The sequence below is a fragment of the Enhydra lutris genome, unplaced genomic scaffold (assembly GCF_002288905.1).
Source record: "Enhydra lutris kenyoni isolate GAN:26980312 unplaced genomic scaffold, ASM228890v2 scaffoldscaffold43, whole genome shotgun sequence".
Classification (NCBI taxonomy): domain Eukaryota; kingdom Metazoa; phylum Chordata; class Mammalia; order Carnivora; family Mustelidae; genus Enhydra; species Enhydra lutris.
This window is the reverse complement of record NW_019154127.1, coordinates 4946226-4972195: the sequence shown is the minus strand read 5'-3', so window position 1 is coordinate 4972195 and position 25970 is coordinate 4946226. Positions and strand designations below refer to the sequence as shown.

General features: G+C 39.5%; 2 protein-coding genes across 2 annotated transcripts in view; both read right to left on the bottom strand.

Annotated features, from left to right (window-relative positions):
* The window catches only part of LOC111155640 (mitochondrial ribosomal protein S6), a 66787-nt gene that overhangs the window by 39791 nt on the left and 1026 nt on the right, over window positions 1–25970 (bottom strand). The gene's annotated exons all lie outside the window — the stretch shown is intronic.
* The window catches only part of LOC111155638 (solute carrier family 5 member 3), a 25601-nt gene continuing 1114 nt past the window's right edge, over window positions 1484–25970 (bottom strand). The window contains exon 2 of the mRNA XM_022515911.1: window positions 1484–4207. Coding sequence (XP_022371619.1) covers window positions 1713–3869 — 2157 coding nt within the window. The 5' untranslated portion in view covers window positions 3870–4207 and the 3' untranslated portion in view covers window positions 1484–1712. The remainder of the gene's footprint in view (window positions 4208–25970) is intronic.

Genomic DNA, 25970 nt, shown 5'->3' with positions numbered 1-25970 from the left:
TTTTCTCTAAAGAATACAAGCTTAATAAAATCATGCAATTTAAAAAGTATCAGATTACAGGAAAGTCAAAGAAAGTAGATACACAATTGGTTTCCTTCATAGGTCATGGAGGAAAAAAGACAATGTTGAGAGCACAGACACAGAATTTCGTAATCTGTAGAGCTTTTCTCTAACATCTTTTGTATCCTGTCCTCAAAGAAGGGGAATCAGCCTGTGAAAAAGATTCCCGTCCATGAAGGCTGCAAGGGAGTGCCATGCCATGTGAAGACAGAGGGTCCTATAAGTACACAGGTCATAGCATATCCTCCACAAGACATACTACTAAATCCGGAAGTTCCTATTCATGACACCTCTTTAACATGCTATCCACGTGACAGAAAAACTACACTGACAATCTACCAACGGCAAAGCATGCACTCAGTTTTCTGTTACTGATGCCAAGTTTGCACTGGAACCTCCTCATGCTCTAAGTCAAGGTAACTTTTTAAAAATGTTGAGGCTGTGTACAGATGGCAAGTCTTTAAAAAAAAAAAAGTAAATCAGGAAAAAAAAAACTTATCAAGGATACAATATGATCTCAGAATTATATTTTCCCTCCAAAAGCTCAGCTTCACTATATCATGATCCAATCAAGCAGGGCAACCCAGCACAAACACAGTGCCAGTTTTCTTCAAATTTCTGGACATATCTTCCAACTGAATCCACTTGGAAAAGTGTGTGGCTAAGAAAAAATGTTACCAAATGACAAGAACAAAGAACAAAGCTAGAGAATTAGTGGAGTATGAATAGTCAGTCGCCTGTTGAGCATAAGTTGCTCAAACACTGCTTGAGGACTGCTAATTCCCAAACTATACAAACATCTTTAACTTGGTCCATAAATTTGGGGATCATCAGCAATGTTTACTTCATTTTCTCCCCTAATCATCTGACAATACAATCATGACATATCTTTTTATCGAGACAGAGTTGGTGGTCATTTGAGTATGGTTCACTTAAACTTCGGTGGAAGTAGAAAAATAAAAATAAAAAAAAAACAAAAACAGGAACTAGAACAAACTTTTTACCAACATTCCACATGCTGGTGGTACAAGAATAGCTACAGGCAAACATTCTTCCTCCTTTCTTCTGGCAGTCAAAATCCACAGGCTCCTGCTAGCAAAATGAACCTGGCAAACAAACTAACCTGTCCTGATACAAGGACCCCCCACAAGCACATCAGTTAGGTTTTCAGTACACAACTGATTACACAATGTCCACGAATTAGTTTTAAATGGTAGTAGGGATTACAGAGACAGAGAAAAAACTCTGAAATGAGCAAGTCTTCTACTTCAGGATAAGAAGGCCTACCAAGATTTGGCAGTGCAGAAAGTATACCTTATTCATAATAACCTTAGCATCTATTCTGCTCTACGTGTTCTAGGAGAATAATTGGTCTCTCCTTACTTTGGTATGGAAAATTTTAAACCACATTTGCACAATTCAGTCTGTCAAACAAGTTTCACTTCATTTAGGTTGAAAATTTACTTTCATCCATCTCTGGGAAAATAAAGTCTTGCAAATAGATGATTTTCTGCTAAGTAAAATTTGGCTAAAACCTATAGCGTAAACAATGCCTGAGAGATGCAACAGTTACATAAGTTTTGTTTTTGTTTTTGTTTTTTCCAAAGACCAGTATTTTCTTAAGTTAGTGTCTCATCATATCCTTAAAAAGTTCATAAGGAGAAATAAACAAACATGAAAATTCCAAGTGAACACACAGCAAAAAGTCCGATATTTAGTATTAGTTTAACTTGTGGAGGCTCTTCCAACATTTGTAAACAAACAGCCTCCTCCTCCATCAGGTCTCTGAGACTCCTCTTGCTGAGGCTCTTACTTTTAAAGCCACAGAACCAATCTATGAACTTCCAGTACCGGCCTCCATCCTCTGTTTCCTTCTTTCTCTCTTTGTCACCCATAAGAGCTGCTTGCCCATTGGAATAAGCATCTACTGGTGTTTCTGCCTCTGAATGTCCTAACGAAGCCACTGGATTGCCCTCTTCTCTGCAGGTCACCAAGAGATTAACATCTTCCGGCTGAAGGCCCTTGATGCTATCTTCGGATTTCCCATTGGGAATGATGTGGTTGACGGCCTCACTGTTCTCCCTGCACCTCAGAATGCTCTTCTCTTGCATTTTGTATGGCTCATCTTTTGGGGAGCAGCTTTCCTTCACCACCAAGCTCTTCTTAGACCAAAAGGTGGTGGTACGAATCTGTTCCTTTGTGGGAGGTGGTGTGAGGAGGCTAACAATGACAGTAATGAGTCCCGTGACCCAAAACAGTGCTGTGGCCACGTACATGTAATGGATGTCTTTGATGAAGCCTGGCCTGTTATCAGGTTGGTCACATTCTGGGGCACGGTACGCAAAGGCCAGTGTCAAACGGACTGCTCCAAGAACAAAGCCAGCCATTCCACCATAGAAAGCCCCTTGCTCATTGCAGCGCTTCCAGAAAATTGCCAGAAGGAACAGGGCCGCAACTGGGGGTGTCAGGTAGTCTGCTACCTCCTGAATGTAAAGGTACATCTGGCCTCCTTGCATCTCCACGATGATTGGCACCCACGCGATGCTGATCACCACCATAAAAGCCACAAATATCCTCCCCACAATCATGAGTTCCCGGGAGCTTGCACTCCTGCGGATGAGTTTGTACACATCGAGGGTGAATATGGTACTGGCACTGTTAAAGATAGAGTCCAAGTCGCTCATCAGAGCTGCAATCATCACTGCCATCATTAAGCCACGGAGTCCCACGGGAACCAGCTTCATCACCAGGCGTGGGTAAGCAATGTTAGAGCACCCAGCTCTACTTCCACACACTTGCATGCAGTGCTCTGGGTTGATGCAAGCTATATCATCAGCAAACAGTATTCTGGATATCATTCCTGGGACAACTATGATAAACATTGGCAGAAGCTTCAAGAAGCCAGCCATCAGAGTAGAGCCTTTGGCATGAGCAATGTTTTTAGCTGCTAAGACTCTCTGCACGATGACTTGGTCAGCACACCAGTACCATACTGAAGCTGGGGTCTGCCCAAGAACGAATCCAGGCCAAGGAACATCTTCATCTGTCGGATTCCGTAACATTTTCAGTGCATCTTTCTTAGGGTGGACATTACAAGAATTTGTGTTGGAAAGGTTGTATGTCAACAAGATGGAAGTAACATTGGGTGAGGCCAACATGTACCTTCTCTTAACTTCCTCAAACCCGCCAATCTCCATCATGCTAATAATCATAAGCGTGAGTGCCCCAACGATCATAAGCAGAGCCTGTAGCGTGTCTGTGTAGATCACTGCAACAAGGCCTCCAGTGACAGTCAGCAAAGCAGTCATGCCAATGAGCAGGATGACAGACACATAGAGGTTCCAACCCAAAGACTCCTGGATAAAGAGGGCACCCGAATACAGATCCACTGAGAGCTTGGTGAAGATATAGAGAATCAGAGACAAGGCTGCAAAATAGACCTGAATCCTATGGCCACCAAATCGCTTGGACAAGTATTCAGGCATGGTGTATACCCCTGACCGGATGTAAATCGGGATGAAAACCCATCCCAGAAGTTGCAAAAGCAGTAAGGCATTGAACTCCCATGCGCCCACTGCAAATCCACTTGCAGCTCCAGATCCTGCCAGCCCAATGAAGTGCTCACTCCCAATATTGCTCACAAACAGAGAGGCACCAATCGCTACCCAGGTCATAGAGCGCCCCGCCAGGAAGTATCCACTCACGGTGCTTCTATTAGATTTCCACATGGCAAAAAAACCAATGCACATGACCAGGATAAAATACAGGGCCACTATGGCAATGTCTGCTGTCTCCAGTACAGCCCTCATTTTGGTAACTTTGTGAATAAAAGTGTCCAATAACAGAAGTGTCCAACTTTTTATTTACTCATTAGTAACCCCAGCCAAGTCTGTAAACCATACGTGAACTGGACTACACAGAGCAACACAGCAGGTCAAAGTCTTTGTCCTTTGGTTTGCTGTCTTGATGGTGGTGGTTGTGATAAACTTTGAAGGAGACAGTTTAAATTTTCCTCCGCTTCTTAATTGGGATTGAGAACTTAGCTCGTACTCTTAATCCACTCTCCACAAGACCATCAGCATTTACTCAGGTGCTGGAGGAGAAATTCTGAGTTGCAGCTAAGTTAGTGAAGCCTACTGTACCAACCCTGCAAGGCAGCAAAGACAAAAGACAAAGATTGAATTAGAGGAGGATCTCACCAAGTGATGAGGAAACTTTCAGTCTAGCAAAAAACGGCGCAATAAGACATTCTTTATAAAAAGAAAAAAAAAATTTAATATACTTCAGTTCCACAGGAAAGAGCAATCTAAACTAGCACATCGAGTACTTAAAGTCATGAGAATACTTATCATTTTGAACTAAGAACAAAAATGCATTGACCTCATAACTAAGTGACCTAACTTCTCTAGCAACTAAGAACTGTCTACCATGACACTGCCCTTTCTTTCTTGCTGTGGTCGGCGGCTCAGATTGGAACAGACACCAAGATCTTAAAGCATCTTAAGGGAAAAGGGTGGGGAAAAAAACCACTAATTATTCAAAAGGGCACCATAATGAATATTCAAATGCTATGAATCTGAATAATGCACTTTATAGCCGGTTGTGGTCCTGGATGGAATCGGCTCAGTTCAGTGTTATCGCCTACCCCCAAACACAAAATCAAGTATCACTTAGTCTATGCAAATTTATTAATATAAAATTTTTCTAAATTCCGACTACAAATGAGTATGTGGTAGTTATCATACAGTAACATAGAAATTGTGAGATGACTCCTGCCCTAAAGGAAAACAAAACATGCCACAGATAAAAAAACAAAAACAAAAACAAAAAACTAGGAACATACAATTTATAAAACCCTAAAATTTTTTATTTCTTCTAGCTAGAGGAAGACCTCAGAAGATTTCTGAAAAATGTTCAAAAAGGTAATTTCCTTCCCTTCCTTTTCATCAGGCAATAATTCCAAGAGGATCTCTGAGAGGATAAAGGCACAATGACACTAAGTTTGATTTTGTTGCATAGTTTTTCCTTTTAGTCATGCTTTCTTATTAAAGGGTATAGAAAGCAATAAGGAGGAGGAGGACAAAATTTCTGAAAGACCGAAAAATAATGTATTATATCTTCCAAACCTCAATGAAACAAACATTTATCAACCATTAGATAACAAGTTATCTTTAATTAAGTCAGTCAGACATTTTTCAGTCCTGGATTAAGGGGGAAAAAAATCACTCTGCAAAACAGACATTTAAATCCATTTAAAATCAAGTTTGTGAATCTGATGGTTTTTCTCCTGAAAAAGAGACAAATTCTAAATCTACAAAGTTAATTATAATTGTTGCTGACAGACCAATATGAAGAACATTTTGTTATTCATCCTAATGCCTGCCACACATCGACTTTGAATGTGAGTTTTACTTCTGTGATAAAAGCTACCTCAAAGTGAAATGTTCTTCTATACCTGACAAAGTAGATGCTTTTCAATGAATCTACAAATTTTCCTTTAAAAATCAGTACCAAGCTTAAGACCTATAAATGATACTAAAGCAGCCACTGCTTTCCAAAACTGTTCAAAATAGACCACGGTATTAAAAAAAACTTAAACACACACCTCTCACTGACCAGGAATGGAGGTGGAAACAATGGCTAAAGATAAACGTTCTACTAAATTAGGTTATTAGGTCTAATTCGTAATGCTGCCTCGATGGAAATGTCTTAAACCCATCTTTATGCCTTTTTTAAGCATACAGCACTATAATAATTATACTAAGAAAAAGGATTACTATCCTTCCTCCTGAGAGCCTGTGTCAATAATGACTGACATGAATAAAACTCCCACACATAAAAGCATCAAATATACTAACAGTTGGGATTTGTATCACTTCAGACTTGCCAAATCTTGAAAGCTGGTCATATTTCTGTGACCACTTTCCTCATGCCAAAAACTTTCTAAAGAAACACATGGACATTATCTAGAAGGATCATCTCAATTTTTAATAAAATGTAATCAGATGACTAATAAACATTAACTATTTAAACGTGCCTTTAACGGTTCAGTGTAAGTGGCAGGTCCTTGATGACAAAGAAAACAGCGGATGGCAGTCGTGAAATCCTGCCTGGGACAAAGCTCCCTGAAATTCATCGTCGAAGCGACTTGTTCCAACTCACACAGAAAAGCCCAACTCCCCGACAGGAGAGCCCTTTCAGGTGCTGCTTTTCTCCGCGGCAGCAGCTCACCGACCCTGTCTGTGCTTGCCTCAAGAAGGGACAGCAAAACCCTCTGTGTTTCTCCTGGAAGGGGAGGAGGGGAAGGGGCCCACTGCAGCAGCCCCCCCCCCCCCCCCCGGTGGCTTGTGTGTTCAGAGAACCAAGTGCTTAGAAACAGAACAAGCACCTTCTTCCTCAACCACTGGTAAGCACTGCTAACATCAGGAACATAGTTCTTGTCAAATACGATCTATGCAAGTCAAATCTCTTAGCCATATTCTGTCTTGTCACAAACCAAATCCAGACTGGTCTAACCCCTAACTTCTCTAGAACAGCAGGTAAGATAGAAAAAGACATTGTGCCCTCACTCCCTGGGCTAGCAGGGGGTGGCCAAACACAAGCTCAAGGCTGACTTTTCTCAATTCTGTCTGCCTATGCTTCCTCTGACCATTCGGAAGCCATTGCTGGCAGTCCCCATCTTACTGGATACCATACCAGTCTGTGGGCAGGTTTAAGATTTTCCAATTTAAACAAAAAACATCCAGAGACCAGCACCTGGTAAAGACTGGAAAAAGAAAAACAAAACCAAAAATAGGTCAATTTAGTTTAGAGAAAGAGATACTATATTACAATGCAGCTAAATTTCACATTCTAGTCATAAACAGATTGTCACAGCCTTGAACTTTACTTTGTTAGGAAATAACGTATGCATTCCTTAAAAATGGTTCCAAATAAAATATACAATGTGAGTTCTGCATATTTTTTCTTTCCTTTAAATAAGTACTTCTAGAACAAAAATACAATGAACACTAACCAGAATTCCTTTATTTTCAGGAAAAACATAACATGGAAAAATTTTTTCATCAGCTAAAATGAAACTTTTTAATTTATGTTTTTACATTACTAGGACTAAGCTGCTACACAAGCCAGGTAAATCCTGTTAAGGGAGAAATATGAGACAAGTAATAAAATAGGTACAGGAATGATAAAATATATGGGTTGGTTCCTTGGTAGTACATTTTTAAGAAAACAAGTATTTCCATAATAGTATTATTTGTGGAATATACAAAGTGGTCCCCTAGTGGTGATGGGCAGTATAATAAATTTTTGCAAATCAAAAAACACAAGGGCATTCACTGTGAAACAGAGAAGAAGCCCCCTCCCCCCAAAAGGAGAGGCCTTTCTTCTCAGAGAGTGTTCTCTTGACAGTTTTGCACAAAATTAGAATACAATTTTGGTACTATTTCATGTACCTGGATGAATTAAATTACAACTGAAGAATTGATCTGAATAGAAAAGTATTCCTAAGAATTTGCTGTGTTTGAACTAGAAAGAGGGAAATACGTAACACCAAATTAAATCAGCTATTAACCCCCCTTTAGGTAATATAATCAAAATATAATTAGTTATAATAACCAAATCCAACATCTCTTTTCTATTATCTAGAGTGACCATATAATTTATCTTCCAAACTAGGAAATTATTCTGGGACAATCTGTAAAATCCAGGACATATATGGTCACTCCAGAAAGTCACCATCATAAAAACCCAACCGAGAACAAGAAAAACAATTCCTAAAGCCATCAGTCCTCCAAGTCACAACAAATTCAGTGAGGCAAGAAGACTAACAAAGGGCAGAGAAGTGACATGAAAAGTAACCAAACAACAATCTTTTTGGCTTTGGAGTCACTTTAAAAAGCTCATACTCCATGGACAATCTGAACGGTAGGCTTGCCAGGTCTTGCTTCTATTCTGATCCAGTGAAAAATGCTCATGTACCAGCTAGTAATAATTTAAGAATCATGAAACATGCAGACACCTGCAAAAACGTGTATGTATGGGTGGCATGATCAAGAAAGCAGACAAGCTCTGAAGGGCTAGAACCCAAGCTGTTACTTCCTAAATGCAGGATCTAAGCAAGTAATAATCTATGAGCCTCAACTGTCTCATCTGTAAAATGAAATCATCATCTGGCTACTACTGGCTTAATAAGGAACAGATGACATACAGAAAACACCTAAGACGGTCCAGTGCAACGAGCAGTGCAACTCAGCGAATGCTGCTTTACCTTCTACAACTTGTACGGACTGAAAGTTATAACACCAGCTCCTTTAAAATTAATTTGTCAACTATATGCCAGACATATTAGGTTCCTTACCAAAGTTATTTACAGATAAAATATTAAATACTCAGTTCCCTCACAAATACTTTAAAGAGGCTCTCAACCACCTCAGGAACAATTAGCTCCTACTGATGTTACTTCGAGTAAAATTAAAAAAAAAAAAAAAACCTAAATTTATACAAAATTCTACTTATGGACTTTTCATACACATTTTCACTTTTGTCATCTTGATTCAAGGTTCAGTAAAGCAAATTCCACTAGCAGAGTAGATTGATGGTGCATGGTACAGAGTACACATGTATATATACATATAAGACCTTCCTCAACCCACTGTTACTCTAGAAATGTAAAAATGGCTATTAGTAGCAGTTTATCAGTGACACTTAAAAGTGAAATGAGGGTTTCTAATACAACTCATATGAATTTCAGCCACTTTTAAATTATAAGTGGAGCTAAAGTAACACTGTATACAACAGTCCCTGAAACATGTAAGGAGTTTGCCCTTAATCCTTTTTGGCTAAACATTTCTATTAAACCTACGACCTCAGCTATTCAAATTTCTGGAAGTATGTAAGTGATGCATGAAACCCTGGTTGAACTCAGATGGCATTTAAACCATATTCCGGGGGTTTCTAGCCCCCGTGTATTTTCACAAGGGTGGGAAGCAAGGCAGAGTGGGCACGGATTTGAGCCTCCCTCCAGCAACCCTCTACCAACCAGATCAGCTCTACTTTTAGCAAAGTATTGAGGAGAGAAGGAGTTTAGGAGGATGGTTTTCCATGTAAGTAAACCATGTCTTCAAATAAAATTTTATTCACCTAGGAAAAATCATAAACTACCAGATTTATCGTTTCATCCACATACACACATCCCCTGAGATAATTCATTTTAACCCACTTCTGTAGTTACAAAGTTCTGTGGTTGGTTTGTTTTTTTAAGTCTCAGAGAATGAAAACCTTTTGGGTATCGGGACAACTTTCAAACTACCACTGGTTTCAACTTCCATGTGGATTACACCAGATCATGTACATGGAACAAACTCCAGTAACGTTTTTGAGAAATGAAGATATGAGCAGAGAGAGCGGCAGTGCCTAAGTCTGCTTATAGGGGCTTAGTTGTCAAAGATAAGTGAATTTTAAATAATGGAGATAAAAGATACCTGACACTTACCGACCTAAGTCCTAACACCTTACAGACACTGTACCCTAGAGTGCTGTGTGCATTACTGTACTCCTCACAGCAATCATGGGATAAGTCCAATTACTACGGTCATTTTATAGACGAGAAAACAGAAACCAAGGGAGCAGTGTACTTGCCCCAGGACAGTTACTTGTATTTACATCAGGATCTACTCTCACATCTATGGGTCTAAATGTTTTCTGCCCTTGTAATCGCTAGGCAACACTACCTTCAATGACAGGAACACACCTTTACTAATAGAAAAAAATAAAATAAAATAAAACAATCCGTCAATTAATAAAAGATAATTTGGTATCATCCATGTTTAAAAATCTGTGCTTGTAGAGAAAATACCTGAGATGTATACGTAACAAACACTTACAAAATAGACTACAACAGCACATAGGACAAAATTCAACTGAAGGAGTTATGTATGATCACACATAAATGGATGTATGTTAGGAGAAACTGAAGAGAATCAAAACAAAAAGAAGTCCCAGGCACAGGCTTCTTAGGTAAGTAAACAAATAGAGCAGAAAAACCTTGAAGAATCAGCTCTAAGACCAGGGCTTATCTGGTTCTCACCATCCAAACCCAAGGCCTGTGCCTTCATTCTCTGATGAGTTAATTAATTCTTTCACCAGAGAATGAACAATTAAATCTAGTGCCTTCTACACCTGACTTAGTTACCACGGGCTATATGAATCCACCCAAGCCAGTCTTCCTTCACTTGCTAACTCCTCCATCCTTAAGATACTAAGTTACAAGAATCAGCAATGTATGATCTTCAGATCAAAGAGTTCTTACTGCAAAATCTATGGACCATGGTTCTTATTGTTTGTGACCACCTACCATTGCTTGGGAGTGTGAATAACTTGGTTCATATCCCTTCAACCTGTCTCACTCTCAGTCTTCCCCATCTCAAGGAAAGGCAATTCTGTCCTCACTATTGCTCAATGCCTAGTATATCAGTAATATCAGTCATCCTTGACTGCTTGCTCATGGTTTCTCTTAAGCCACACACAATCCATTAGTCTGCTGGATCTACCTCAAAAAATATACCTAGAATCGGACCACTTGTCATTTCAACCACTAGAACTCTGGTCCCAATCACCATCCCATCTCATCTAGTTAACCGACTGCCCTCACCTCTTAACCTGTCTGCAAGCTTTGGCTCTTGGCCCACTGCAGGACACTTACCAACCCAGGAAGCAGTCACCCTTTTATTCACAATGCACCAAACACACCTCTGGGCCTTGAAATTTGCTGTTCCTAATGCAAGGTACACTCAGCATTCCCAGATTTTCACAAAACTTGCTCTCCTCTCATGTACAGTTTTGCTCAAAAGTAACTCCCCTAACCATCTCGGTCCTTCATCCTGCTTTATTTTTTTAAATTTATTTTAAAAAGTAATCTCTACACCCAACGTGGGGCTTGAACTCACAACCCCAAGATCAAGAGTTGGATGCTCTATCAGCTGAGTCAGCCAGGAGCCCCATTCTGCTTTATTTCTTCCCCATAGCACTCAATACCTTCTAACCTACTACAGGACTTATTTATGTTTATTCTTCCCTCACTACCAGAATATAACCTCCATAAAGGCAGAGATTCTTGTCTGCGCTGTTCAGTGATATGAACTGTGTCTCAAACAGTGTGGCACACTGTGTAGGCAAATGTTCGTTAAGTAAAATGTTAATGATAAAGTACCCAACTGAGAGTGTTAAGCTTTCAATATCCTACACAATCTTTAAGAGCGGGTTTTTCTTTTTCTTTTTCTTTTTTTTTTTTAAAGCAATAAATGATCCAGAGGAAAAGGCCAAAGGGGAGTACAGCATTTCCGCCCCTACCAAAGTGACCAGCTGTCGCCAACAGTTTGGAGGGGGTGTGTGTGGAATGACAAGGCAAAGCAAACTACGCAAGAAGCCCTTTGTTCAGATAAAAATCTCAATGGGCCATGACACAGTGAAAATTTGTTACTTGGAGCCACTATCTCATCTGACCCGCCCATCGTCAGAGTGGTCTACTGACTTCACTACACTAACTACACTAACTCCCTATCAGAGCATGCTCTAGATATTACCCCTGCAATTATCCACACCCCTCCCAGTGTGCCAGGACAGCCAAGCACTTCTTGTACTATAGTTGTTTCCATATAAATGGCAGGTCAGGGTAGGCAAGCAGCCCATTCTATACAAGCCCAGCCCTCTTGCTGATCTCAGCTTATGAAGACTCTCTTCTTCCTCCTCCTCTCCATTACACCTGAAGTATTAAATGTTTCCACAAAACTGAGCAAGTTACTTTAAGAACTACCATTTACCAACACTAGTGCAGGGCACCATTTCCACACTACATGAACTAGCTCATCCAACTTCCGCAAAAACTCCAAGAGGTAGGCCTGATAATTATTCCCAATTTATTGATCAGAAAACTGAGGACATATCAGATAATCATCAAGAAGTCCAGAAACATCCTCTGTGAAGATGAAGAATGTATTCTTTTAAAAATACTCCCCAGGGAGAAACACATAAAAAAGGAGGAATGAACACAAGTCAAAAAAAAAAAAAAAAAAAACAAAACTCATTGATAAAGCAGTAATAACGCGATTAGAAAAATCACTCTTTGCAGTCCCTAACAGATTAACAAAGTTTAACCTTATCTCTAATTATGAGAAAACAACTACACAAATCCTAGGCAATGATTACAATGGATGCGAGAATCCTTCGGTGAAAGGCTGATGGGGAACTTTAAAATGGATGGATGAGGCTGCGGGTATATGCACCCACCAAGAATGAATCTTCTCTAAAAGACAGACATGCAACCTGATAGGACGCTACACTCAGAATACCTATGTGCTCTTGCAAAACAAGATCTGAGAACTACTCAAATTTCTACCTGCTAGTTGACAGAAAATACCTGGGTTAGACAAACACACAAAACACCAGGGAATGATCAACCAAATTTGGAAAGGAAGAAAGGGTGGGCAATCAGTTACAGTAGAGACTCAAGGGGCCACCGAGTAAATGGAACCTGGGGACCTTGTCTAGATTCAGATTCAAGCAAACCAACTGGGGAGAAACTTCTAAGACAATTCAGGGATTTGAACATGGAGATGTTAAGGAATTCATGTGGTGTCATAGAGGCACCATGGTTGGGTTTTGTTTTTCTTTAAAGCCCTTATCTTTTGGTTACATACTAAATATTCACAGGTAAAATTTTTTATCTGCACACTTTGCTTTAAAGACCTCCAGGAATAACTGATTCAGAATCATCAACAGATGCTAAAGACAGTTGAAGACTGAAGAAAAGAATACTCAGTCTCAACTTTGTTACTCTATAAATCACTGATTACAAAAGGAAAAAAGGCACTTTACAATGGAGCAATCTGGTAGATCTCACCTAAACCAAACGACTGCTTACCATCAATACTGGGACAAACTGATATGCCTCCTGATACAATACACGGACATCCCTATTTAATAATTACGGCAACAGTGTTTAACCTATCTCTAATCACGAGAAAATCAAGCAGACAAATCCAAATTGAGGGATTCTGCAGACTACTGGGCCTGGACTCTTCAAAGTACTACTATCATTAATGACAAAGACCAGAGAATTGTTCTAGATCAAGGAGACTGAACAACTACATGCATGATCCTTGACTGAATTCTGGATTACAAAGCTAAAGATTATTAATGGAGTAACAGGATAAATTTGAACATGTATGTACTGAACATTTTATAATAGCACTGTATCAATATCAGAACTGGGTAATGGTTATGTTGTGGTTAGGAAGAAAACCACCCTTATTCCTAAAAAAGGCATGTCAAGATGTCTGCATCTCTCAAACAGTGCAGATTCCAAAAAAAAAAAAAAGAGAGAGAGAGAGCAAATACAGCAAATTCTAACAATCGGTGATCTAGGTGAAAAGCATGCAGGTGTTAACTGAACTGGTCTTGTAACTTTTCTAAAGAAAATACAAAATACTCCAGGAACAACATCAAAGGCAGGGGCGGGAGTGTGGATGAAGCAAGCTTGGTAAATGTCGATTGGTTGTTGAAGCTGGGTGACAGGCACAATATGTAGATTCATTAAGCTATTTCCTTTCACCTGTGCCCAAGTCTGCTCCAAATTCTCACTTCTAGAAAATGGGAAAAACAGGTATCTCAAGGCAACAACTAGATTACTAAATAAAAAAGCCCTGTGGGGAAAAAATGAAGCATTCAACAATTGTTACGCATTATCAATTCTTGCAGGAAAGGCTCAAAGATGACCTACAAAACAAAAGCCAGCTGAACGGCATTCAAGCTAACCTAACTCCAAGGTCTCTGCACTTGTCTTCTGCTTCTGCTCTTCTGCCCCAAGTTCATGGCAATGGCCTCACTTAAGTCTTGGCCTCACCTAAGCACTCTAACAAAAATGAAATTTGCTACATTTGTCTCTCATGACGCCTTCTCCAGCATTTGTTAGTTTGTCTCCCTTACTAGAATGGAAGTTCTGGGAAAGCTGGAACTTTGTCTTAGAGTTTACCACTACATTCCCCCCAAACATGGTAATGCTGGTGGTACCTGGAGGCACTCAAAATAGATGCAAAATACTTCTCTCAATCTAAAGGGCCTTTAACTCTACTACACCATTATGCTGGACACTCTTTTTACAGGTACAGTGATGAAAAGTAGAGCTTCTAGGTGGAGACTGTCCTTGGAATGTCACATTTACTGAGTTGTGTGACCCTGGACACCTTTCTGCTTCAGCTTTTTCACTTGTAAAATGGAGATCACACTACCTAATCCTTAAGGTGGCCGAGTATTCAAGGGGAAAATACATACACACACACCCTGCTTCAACTACCCACTAAGCGTTGGAGTACACCTTCCAACCATGTCAATTTTGTGGTTCACCTTCATGTTTTCTATACTCCTCCTACTTGGTTCCAGTCTCATGTTCCTGGAGAAATCATTCCTAGAAGAACAGATGCCAAAAAGTTTCTTGTTTTTCCATGTGACTGGGGCCAAAAATTGTAAACACAAGACTTTTCGTAGACCAGATTCTAATTCTCCCAGGAGGCCAAGTCATAAATAGAAGATCCTGAAAGTAGGATGTTTCCTCAGATATATTTGGTTGGAAAATTTTTAAACTTTCTGATTTTCCTCAACGTTTAGGGAATAGAAGATTTTTAAGAAGTAAAAAATAAGACCAAACAGGATAACTTGACCAATATTTGGAAAGACTGGTAGAAATATGGCCTGAATTAAACATAAAAAATAAACATAAAACTGAGGTATGATGTTACAGATTATGAATGCAGCTAGATTCTCATCTCACATTTCAACAAAAGGACAAATAGACTGGCCTAAAAATACAGAGAAACAGAATCAAAATTGCTTTCCATGAATGTAAGATAGGAAGATCCTGACGTTACAGGTTCCAATTATTTCATCCAAATCAGATAAAATATTTAATGTAGAAAATTTTGTTAGGACTCTTTCTCCACCTCAACTTTCTTCTGAATTTGCAACAGCTCCTGGCCCTCAGTCCACACCTGATAATGCTTTCCTGAGACCAATAGTGCTACTATGGACTCAAGATCCTCACTGGTGGTAACCTGGTATCTCAGGTTTTCAAAATAGTATGCTTCACACAACCGCTTTCTCATTTAATTGCTAACAAAAGAGAAGGCAAACAGTATGCCAGCAAAAAAATGAAAACCAGAACAACATACTCCTGGGTCATATATTTACTTAACAGAGTCAACCTAAAAATTTTTTTTTTTAAGATTTTATTTATTTATTTGACAGACAGAGATCACAAGTAGAGAAGCAGGCAGAGAGAGAGGGGGAAGCAGGCTCCCTGCTGAGCAGAGAGGCCGATGTGGGGCTGGATCCCAGGACCCTGAGATCATGACCCGAGCCGAAGGCAGAGGCTTTAACCCACTGAGCCACCCAGGTGCCCCAACCTAAATTTTTAAAGGACACTTAAATACATCTTTTCTATATGTAACATATGCCTGGCAAAGACCCTACCCTCAAATTTAGCTTTTCATTCAGCAAGAGAAGCTCACCTTGTGTTTGAATCTAACCCAGAATTGAGTATTTTTTTTTAAGATTTTATTTATTTATTTGACAGAGAGAGAGATCGCAAGTAGGCAGAGAGGCAGGCAGAGAGAGAGGAAGCAGGCTCCCTGCTGAGCAGAGAGTCCGATGTGGGGCTCAATCCCAGGACCCTGGGATCATGACCTGAGCCGAAGGCAGAGGCGTTAACCCACTGAGCCACCCAGGCACCTCTAGAACTGAATATTTTATATTCCTAATTTATCCATCTAACCAAAGCGAAGACTGCACATGGGTTTCCACACAAGTACCTTCCCAGCACCTGAAATCCAAGTGCAGCCAGGGTCTTGAACACACTTTCCCATACGGGACTACATTCACAGCAATCGGACTATGATAACTGCACTCGGGTTTCTTCCCTTGACAAAATTCAAGCATTTTAACAATAAGGGTAGCTGTCCACAAGAATGTTATAAAAACTAAAATCTAAACAAAGACAATTAACCAGCATTTCTTGATTCTGGGGCAGAAGCAAGCAAATACCAGTTTACAAGCACTGAGGGCTCCGGGTTAAGGTTTAAGGTTTTGTTAAGTCCAAACTTTCACTTGCAATTCCATTTTTAAGCTCTCACCCACACCAGCCACTCCCGAAGTGTTCCCAAAGCGGGTAGGGATTCCCTTAACTAGGATGCAGGAATCATAGTAAAGATGCTGGGGGTGCTGGGGGGGAAGCACAATCAATTATAACCTGGACCTGAAAGGCAGGAAAGAACCCAACCTGAGTTTGTTTTTCTCATTGCGATTGCTGTTGCATATATCAAGTGAGAATGGGGACATGAGAAAGACAAAAAAGGAAAGTCAATCAAGGCAACAGCTTGGTTTCCACTCTATGGAAACACGAAGCCTAGTCAAAAATAAAAATATTCTATCACCCCCTTGTTCAACACTCTGACTCGAGGAGCACCTACTTTTTTTTCATGGTAACACTATGTTCTCCAAAGATCACGGGTCATATAAGTTAATGTGAACTTCAAAAAATTTCATTTTCTATGGGGCGCCTGGGTGGCTCAGTGGGTTAAAGCCTCTGCCTTCGGCTCAGGTCATGATCTCAGGGTCCTGGGATCAAGCCCCACATCGGGCTCTCTGCTTGGCAGGGAGCCTGCTTCCTCCTCTCTCTCTGCCTGCTTCTCTGCCTACTTGTGATCTCTGTCAAATGAATAAATAAAATTTTAAAAAAAATTTCATTTTCTAGACAAACAGTCTGCTCAGAACAGTATTTCAAACCCCTAAGAGGTTAGTACAATGGGTATGAACCAAATTGCACTAATGCATGCTTAAAATAAGCACTCACTCAGACATCAAAAAAAAAAAAAAAAGTGGACTACGAATACCAATTTTTGACAGGTTATACTAAGTCATGCTTCAGTCCTTGCACTACTCTCTGAATCTGTACATACACTTTAACCAATATGGACATACGTTATCCAATAGTCCGTAACTAGAAACCAGTATTACTTTTAAGAATGGAACATGTTTGCCATTTACTAATTAACTATTAGTCCTATTGTAAACCAATGACCAATTAACAACAAAGTGGGTTTTATCAACATGTGAGCAGCAATTTCTGAAACCTAAATGCTAAAGGAGTCCAAAAGCAGTCACGGACATCTTTAAACAATGTCTAAAGCCAATTATCTAAATCAGAAATTATAAGGTGATAGCATATCTGACCAACAGATATATTTCACTTGGTCCATGATGTTTAAGTATTTTTGAGTTAGTTGCCAACATCTTAAAAATCAATTTCCTGAAAAATCTGAATTTCAGGCTACAAACAGCAGGAGAGTGAAGGACGAGCTGGTGAACAAGGCCCACAGTCCCAGGGAGCAGACTGGGTTGGTAAGCACCAGCGCCACCAGCACACGCGTGCTCCCTGCCCAGCAGCTCTTCCATCTCGCCCCTGGCCCGCCCACCCACCACTTCACAGTAAATGAATTAAAACACTCCAAACTGTGACAAGGTATAATCAAAACTGAGGACAACCCTTCATACTTACCCAGTTTTTAAAACATAGTAGTTAAAAGAATTCAACACACATCCTGGCTATTTCTCAAGCAACTTTGTTAAATCGCTTTTATTAACTCATGAATACATTTACAATTCACATTGCCATCTCCCAAACAGAATGAAGAGGACTTAAGTTACCAGCATTACTATTCCTCTTGATCACATTCTTGTTTTCTTCCTTTATACACTCAAACACACACATCTCAAGTCTGCTCCAAGTGGTGCCCAACACCTTATACCATCCCCAAGCCCATTATGCAACTTCAGGTGAAATAAAATAAGCAGGCACCAAGTCACAAATTAAGCCTGAAATAAAGTTGGATTTAGAAGACTGACAATTAAGGCAACATCAAAAAAAAAAAAAAAAAATATATATATATATATTCTCTTGTAGAAGGTCTTATCTTGGACTTGTTAGATCATACGTATTTCTGGCTTACAAAACAATTACTAAAAAAAATTAAGCGTATTAATGAAATATATACACTCCAGCAACATGTGCCATAAAACACTGTTTTAATTCCTTCATAACAATAAAATGTAATAGGAATGGAACAAGTTCTTAAAATCACCAATTAAAATAAAATATGTAGTTTTATAATACACTGCTGTATCAAATGAAAAGTAGACTACTAATTGAAAATACTATGTAGTGGCAGAAATCAATAGGCTACCAACTATCTGCTACAACTGTTTTTCCTACTGAAGAGAGATCCTCCTTACAGCTTTAGCAGTTTGCCCATTAGCAATCAAACATTTGCTAAATAAAATACTAACTACAAAAAACTAACTATATACTAAACAATACTAAATACTAACTACACTTGCCTCGAATCACCTTACTAATTAACAGCCTATCTTAAGTAATTCTTCTCTTTAGATTTTCCCGATTCTTTACTTTTCCCAATTTCTCACCTAAAACATACATTAAGTCTTACTGAAGTACTAGTTATAATCAAGTTGGATGGGAGAGAGAAACACAAAGACCAGACGCAAACAGTTTAGCTCTTGATGAGGAGTCCCAGTGCACAGCGCCTGGCAAAGGCCAGCAGCTATTACTAAATGATAGACATCAGTCTAACAAAGAGGTTGTTCTAAGCTGGTGGAGCCCACGGGAACCCTCATACACACAACTCTACATCTTCTAGATGCAAAAGTTTGCCTTGCTCCATTAGCACGCAAGCTATTATGTAGTAGGACTCATGTTCACAGCGTCAAATACTCACTGAGCAACTACTATACTCCAGGCTTGACTAACCCTCAGATTCTGATAAAACAACTTACACATAAAAAAATTTACCTTTTGTAGTCTCTTCATCATTAAGGTGGTAATAATGGAAAACTAGGCAATAAAAGTTCCATAACTTGCCCGATATCACAAAGCTACTTTAGTGACATACTGAACACCTATTACATCCAAGGTCATGTTACCACTTTATCTTCAGACTCTCCATCTTAGAGATCACTCCCATTTTACAGCGAGGAAATGAAGATCCAAAACAGTTAAGATCCCTAGGAGGCAGGTACCAGGAACCAAAACCAGTCGATCTGTCTCTAGCTCTTTCTAGTTTCCCAGTGCCAGTTCTTTTGTTTATTCCGACATAACATAACCAGTATCTTCATTTGAGGATCTTACGTTCTTCTATTCATTTAGAAAACAAAAATCAGAGCACTTACTAAAGCAGAAGCTTTCATAACCAAAACAATCATACCCAAAAATAACAGGCAAAAAAAATGGATTAAAGCTAAAGCAGGAAATCAAAATATCATACATACGTACCTTAAACATTTTATTTAAGTTTAACACATAAATGTACATTCATTTGCCAATCTTAACATGGGGTGAAAGCACTTGGAGAATGGGATCGATGATGAGGAGCTCCTTGCTGATTGAAGTTCCTTCTGCTTGATCTAAACCACACCTATAAATGCATCATCTACAAATTTTCCATTTTCAGTTTCATTAAAGTGGAAAGCTTTAAGAAATCCTTGTAAAGCAGTCTACATACAGAATCCTTTGGGACTAGGGCTCTTCTTCATCCCAAACTTTTAGATATTGCAGTCATGTCTAATACTACAAGCATTATTTTAGTAACTCACCTTTATCAAGTCTTTCCAAAGAATCCAACTTGGTTTTCAGGGGGAAAAAAAGGTCTTTGCACTCATTTCATCAGTTCACAGGATATTTAAATTATTATTTACGTATTACCTGCCACAAAATAGTCTTGGAAACCAGCACAACTGCTGATAAACATACACCTTGCCCAGTGCAAGCCAAGTGCACAGACTTGAAAACAACTTACTAACACAAGAGGTCAGCATGCTATCACCCACAACGTTTCAGAGATGAGAGCAGGAGTCTTCCTAAGGTAGCTAAGTGAACATGGACATGGGCAATGCAGAGCAGAGGACAGAAATGAAACAGGCTGAACCCTCAAGAATTTGTAATCTAGCAAAGGAGATGAACATTCACCGATTAACTACAGTAAGAAAGTGATCCACGTGCTAAGACACAGGAAAACACCATGCAGATCCAAAGGAAACGTTATAGTCTATACTGCTAACAGTGTAGGGCCTCAATATTTTTTTTTAAATGTACGAAATGAGATAAAAATGGACTTGAGGCAAGTATTCATGTGGACCATGGGTAATTTCGAGAGGAAGGGCATTCTAAGAAAAGCAGTATGACACAGGCACCGAAGAAACTGAAAGGTAATGGTATTTATGGGGATTTGCAACAGGTTGTTTACTCGATATACAGAAAGGAGAATGAAAGAAACAAAGAGATGAAGTTTAAAAAAAAGAGGGGGTCCCATCAGAGGTGGCCTTACATGCCAGACTTCAGTCTGAATGTCTTTGTAAAAACCAGGGGTGCTGGAATTTGGCAACAGTGTTGACACACTGCACTGAACTATTACAGAAGGGTATTAAAGTAATCAGAAAGCCACCACTACACAATGCTTTGTATTATTTCCTTGCTAAAAATGAATCTCAAATGAAATCTCAATTTAATTGTCTTAAAGTGTCTCCACAACAGCTATTTTTGCACTCCAAGAAGCGCATTCACTACAGGCATTAACCATCCTCCCCTCGGCTCTGCGTTAAATAGACCAGCTAAGAAACTGCAAGAATCAAACTAGAAATATTAGTGGTTCAACTAGAGCAGAGAAGACTACGTGGGATTGGGATTACAGGAATATAAGGAGTTCAATTTGTTCAGCCACAGGTGACAGAAGACAGAGAAGTCATGAACAGTAAGACAAGTTTTAGGGCAGGCAACTCAATTTTGAACCATACTGAGTTTGCAGTGCCAAGGGAAAATCCAGGAGGTTATGACCAGCACACAAGAGAGTACAAAATGCCAGGGTTCTTAGCTTGTTAAGAAAAAAAAAAAAAAAGAAAGAAAGAAAGAAAGAGAAGGCAAATCATCCATATGAAGGTGAAAGGTATAGTAATACAAGGAAGGAAAGGAAGGAATCAAAGCAGAAAATGTCAGAAAATAGCACCATAAGAAGTTAGAGAAATACTGAACCTATGAAATTATTTGTATATTCTTAATCGAGGGTCAGCAAATTTTTCTGTAAAGGACAAGAGGAAAAATATAAACAAATGAACAGGGTTATGTTCCAATACACCTACATTTATGGACTCTGAAACTTGAATCTCCTAAGAGTTTTCATGTCATAAAATTATCCTTTTGAATTTCTTTTTCCTACTACTTAAAACTGAAAAATCCTTAGCTCACAAGCCATAAAATACAGGTGGCAGGTTTAAACTGGCCTGTGAGCCACCATTTGCCAACTCCTCCTCTGACAGAACAACAAAGATAAGAGAACTGGATTAGCTGTCCTTTTCCAAACTTCTGAGGGCAGTTTTTCCTTTAAATATATTAATAACTTACCAGATGTTCATTAAATTTGAATGATTTCCTTAAATTAGACTAATTCCTTAAATTTGATTCTGCTGAGAGATAACTACATGTGTTGACAGTAATCCCTGCTGGTTAAGAATACTGCCTTCCACTAAAAAGAGGTAATCTTTATCTTGAACAGAAAAATTACACTTGTACTACAATACAGCAAAGGCACCAGATGAAAATTATTACCTTAGAGTTTGTCCCTCACTACCTTCAAGCTATTTCTTTTTCAAGTGATTTTGTAATCTAAAGGTAAGATTCGACAGCAGTCTGCACATAAATTCCTGGATTTTAAAAAACCTATAAACATCAGTAATGAATGTATGAGTCATGAATAACAATTAAGGGGGAAAAAAATCAGTGCAGAATGTCAACTTCTGACAAGCAGTCTTAATAAATACAAACCACGTCTGGTGAGGAAGGACTCCTTACCCCCAAGCCACTCCTTGTACCTTAGCTGTAGCTCAGGGGCAGGAACAGGACTCCTTCTTCAATCACGTGCTGCGGCAATGAGCTGTAACCCAAGAAAACTGTAATACCAAATGAGAGTATAACATTGCCCACAAGGCTCAAGTCTTTCATTACTGGATAACTATTTCAAGTTGTCTGGTTTCAAGCAGACAAAACACAAAGGGTGATTATTATTAAGCTGTTCAAAGAGGGCCCATTAGAAGAAAAAAACTAACTTAGCCACCTGACAGCTAGGACAAAGACATTTCCTTTTGGACTTTGGTCTGCTACCATCTGAGAGCAGAAATGTCACTATTTCTGGCAACCAAATGTTGCCACCAAGCGAAGCTACAATGACCTGTGTTTGGCTAGTCCCATACTTGAATTTATCTACGTCTCCAAAAGTTATCTAAAACTGTAAACATTTTGTAGGTATTTCTTTCACAAGATCCTACCTTGGATACAACTCTACAGCAAATACAAAACTTCTGCCAATCTTTCTAATCAGAAAGGCTTGACTAAAGAAAAACAGAAGACTCTTACCAAAGAGTCAGAAAACCTACTGCTTTCCATGTATCAAGAACTGGAATATCACTAACACTTGTATTTCTCAACTTACAAAATCCAGCTTATAAAATAAATTCAGATTACAACATAAAACGCTTCACCTACAAAGAACTACTTCGATGAGTGATTTTAAAATTTAAAATATCTGCTTTTCAATGAAATTTAAAATAAGGAATATTAAACATAAAGTAACTGGTGAACTCTGTTTTAAAGAAAAAGAACTCAAGATCTCCAAAGTACCTATCTGCTTTTTTACTCCTCTTAGGAAAATACATAGAAGATACATAATGCTATTTTATCAAACACATAAGGATTCATTTAGCAATTAAACTAGTTATTACTGAAACCATTAATCTTTAATTCCTCACATAAAAGTTCCTGAGTAGCAAATGAGAAAACTTCAGGAAAAATATGGGTCCAGGGCTTTCAGAACTCTAAATATGCCAACTCCGGGTAAACATACTGAGACATGATAATTAAAATGCTCCTAAACTTAAAAAGTTCCTAAACTAAGTAACCACAGAATATAAATGTTCTGCACAGATCTTTTTTTTTTTTTCCTTAAACCTCAAAATTCCTCTTCCTGAACCCATCCTAAGAGTAAAAATTTTATACAGTTTACATAGCTTTTCCTAGGCTTCTCTACACAGTACGGGGCTTTATCATTCATGTTTCGGCAGTTCTGTCTTCTACCTAACTGAAATTAAATACCAATCTTTAAAGTCTAATTTCAAGGTGAAATGAAGGGACATCAGCCACTTCCTCAGCCTCTCCAGAGAAGGGTCCTCAGAAAGCAGCATCAGACCTTACCCACCAATGCATAACCTCTCTTCTTCACTTGAACTGGGAACGTCACTACAAGAGGACAAGGCAGAGGTGAACAGAGAGAACTCTGCGCACAGGCAGTTCATTTCTTTTTCAGTTGTTAGAAAACTCCTCTGATGTTATCTTGATATAGGTGTAACATGACTCAAATCTTTTTATTCTAGAGACCCTTCTATAAATGTGGTCTAAGACTGGTCTAAGCAACATTTTCAAATGGCTTTAATCATCACCTCTGAAGGCCTGGTTTCACAACACCCATTACTTTACCACGTCCAATTGCAGAATTTAGCCACACTTTTACCTACTTTTCATACTACAAGTTAGGGAGAAACAAAAATGAGACAACTTTTTTCATAGTAAAAATTAGGGAGAAACAAAACTGAGACAACATTCCAGCTAAAGAGCACCTGAAAATCAATTTCTTCTTGGGAGGATTGGTAACTATATTCAGAAATGCATAAACCTGGATATATGACAAAAGCAGACTCATTTAACTCCCAGTTGCAAACTGAGAAAAACAGCACTGGAAATTCTAAGTGACTGATCAACACAAAATTGTACGGTTCGAGGACTCATTCTGTATATTAGACCCTGAAACCTTTCAAGGGGAACCCCCACAGCTGACTGTGCTACAACGCAAGGGGTCTCCCATACAAGACATGCTGAAAGCCTCAACAGAGTTTCTGCATTTTCAATTTAAAAATTCTTGTATGCTCATTTTTAAGGAGCCCAGCTAGGGGTGGAAGGAAATAAAATAGGGGAGGAGGGAGTAACGCACTCCAAAGAGACCAGGAATGCTCTTCAGGCTTCTAGAGCACTACAGAAAAGAAACAGAAAGGAAGACACCTCAGGGAATCTATAAACAAAAAATGCTGGGAAAACGACATCGGTCTCAACTTCCATGGCTGCTCTAAGAGTTGTCAATATAAGCACATTTCCTCAATCCCAAGACACATCCGTGAGTGGATGGGGGTTAAACCATCCCGTTAAAGGGGATGTACACTTCAGGATCTAAAAATATGAAAAACATGCCACTCGCAACTGAGGCGTCACTACATGCCTCGAGCAGACGAAACAAACTGCCACAGACTAGAACTGGGGTTCTCCAGGCCTGCCAAAGGTGTAGGAGCTCACAAGTGGCATTTTGCATAACATAAACCTAATGTGAACATTTTCATTCATCCCCCCCACCCCGCCCCCGCCAAGTATTGATCTTATTTTAGAATCCCATTTTCCTAAGCTGAAATCAAAATTGTTCAAAACCAGGAAATGTCTGTTATACACTTACAACCTACTCCAAAACTAGTTTTATGAACAGAAAAAAAGAGAGAGAGGTTTTTGTTGTTGTTTAATCTGACTTTATTCAGGTCAAGAACTCTTCAGACACAACTTCACCGTTGTTACACTGTCTTATCTGCACCCACGGAGGCAGCCTCCTCCAAGGAGTTGTTCACCTTGATTATCTGCTAATGGGTTGCCCCCCCCCACCTCAGAGACTTCAGGGAAAGTATTCAATTATCATTTTCACCAAACTGCACTATGTGTCTTACCCGAACTAAAGAAATGTTTACACTACATACAGGAGCACACACACACAAAAAAACAGGATACAAAGAAATACAAGTAACATGGTAAAGCAAATACATTTAAACTAATCTGCTTGGAGACGCGTTAACTAACAGGATGTACCTGGCCACTACGCTAAAACCAGAGTATGGAGTTTTCATTTTAAAGGCTTATGGAATAAACAAACATTATGCCTGTACTCTGACTAATGCTACCCGTTTGGTCCCTAAAACAAGGTAAGATAAATTTCAATAACCACATTTTCCAGGCTCTATGGTATATTGCCTAAAAAGCACAGGTTAAAGGGAGGGCTTAACCAATGTCTACATAATTAAAAATGTTTCCTTTTTAAAAATATGCTTCTGGTTTATCCTTGTTCCTATTCTCCTTAAGCAGTAACATCTCAGCGTGGAGGGAGAAGGGCCAGGAAAGGGGAATATTCCAGAGGCTAAACAGTACAATCTTATCTTCTCCCAAATTCTGGGAGAACAAGCTTGGGGACACAATGGCACGCCTGACCAACCTCTCTAGACCTCGTCAAGAGGCACTGGTGTCCTCTCCCGCTTTTGGGTGTGCGGTGACTAACCATCTCCTAACGCCCCGTGACCCCCGGCTTTTCTATTTAAGTTGGACCGTGATGCCAGGCCTAAATTTAAGTTCAACCAAACTTCAGTGAATAGCTAGCTACTCCTCCGAGTGGACCCAAAGCATGATTCTAGCGCTGTCGAAAGTCCTGCTTGCAAAGTTCGGACATGGTAGAGCTTTTATTAATTATCGTATCTGGGCGAAGGGTGGGGGAGGTGGAGGGGGGCACACACCACACTCTACGTTACCGAATTCACGGGAAGGATGGGGATTTCGGCGAAGGCTTGTGGAGTACCTGACCCAGCACAGAGGACGAAGAGCTGCCTCCGGGCCGCGGGGCCCTGTCCTCGGCCACACCATCACTTGCAACGAAGGGGCTGCAGGC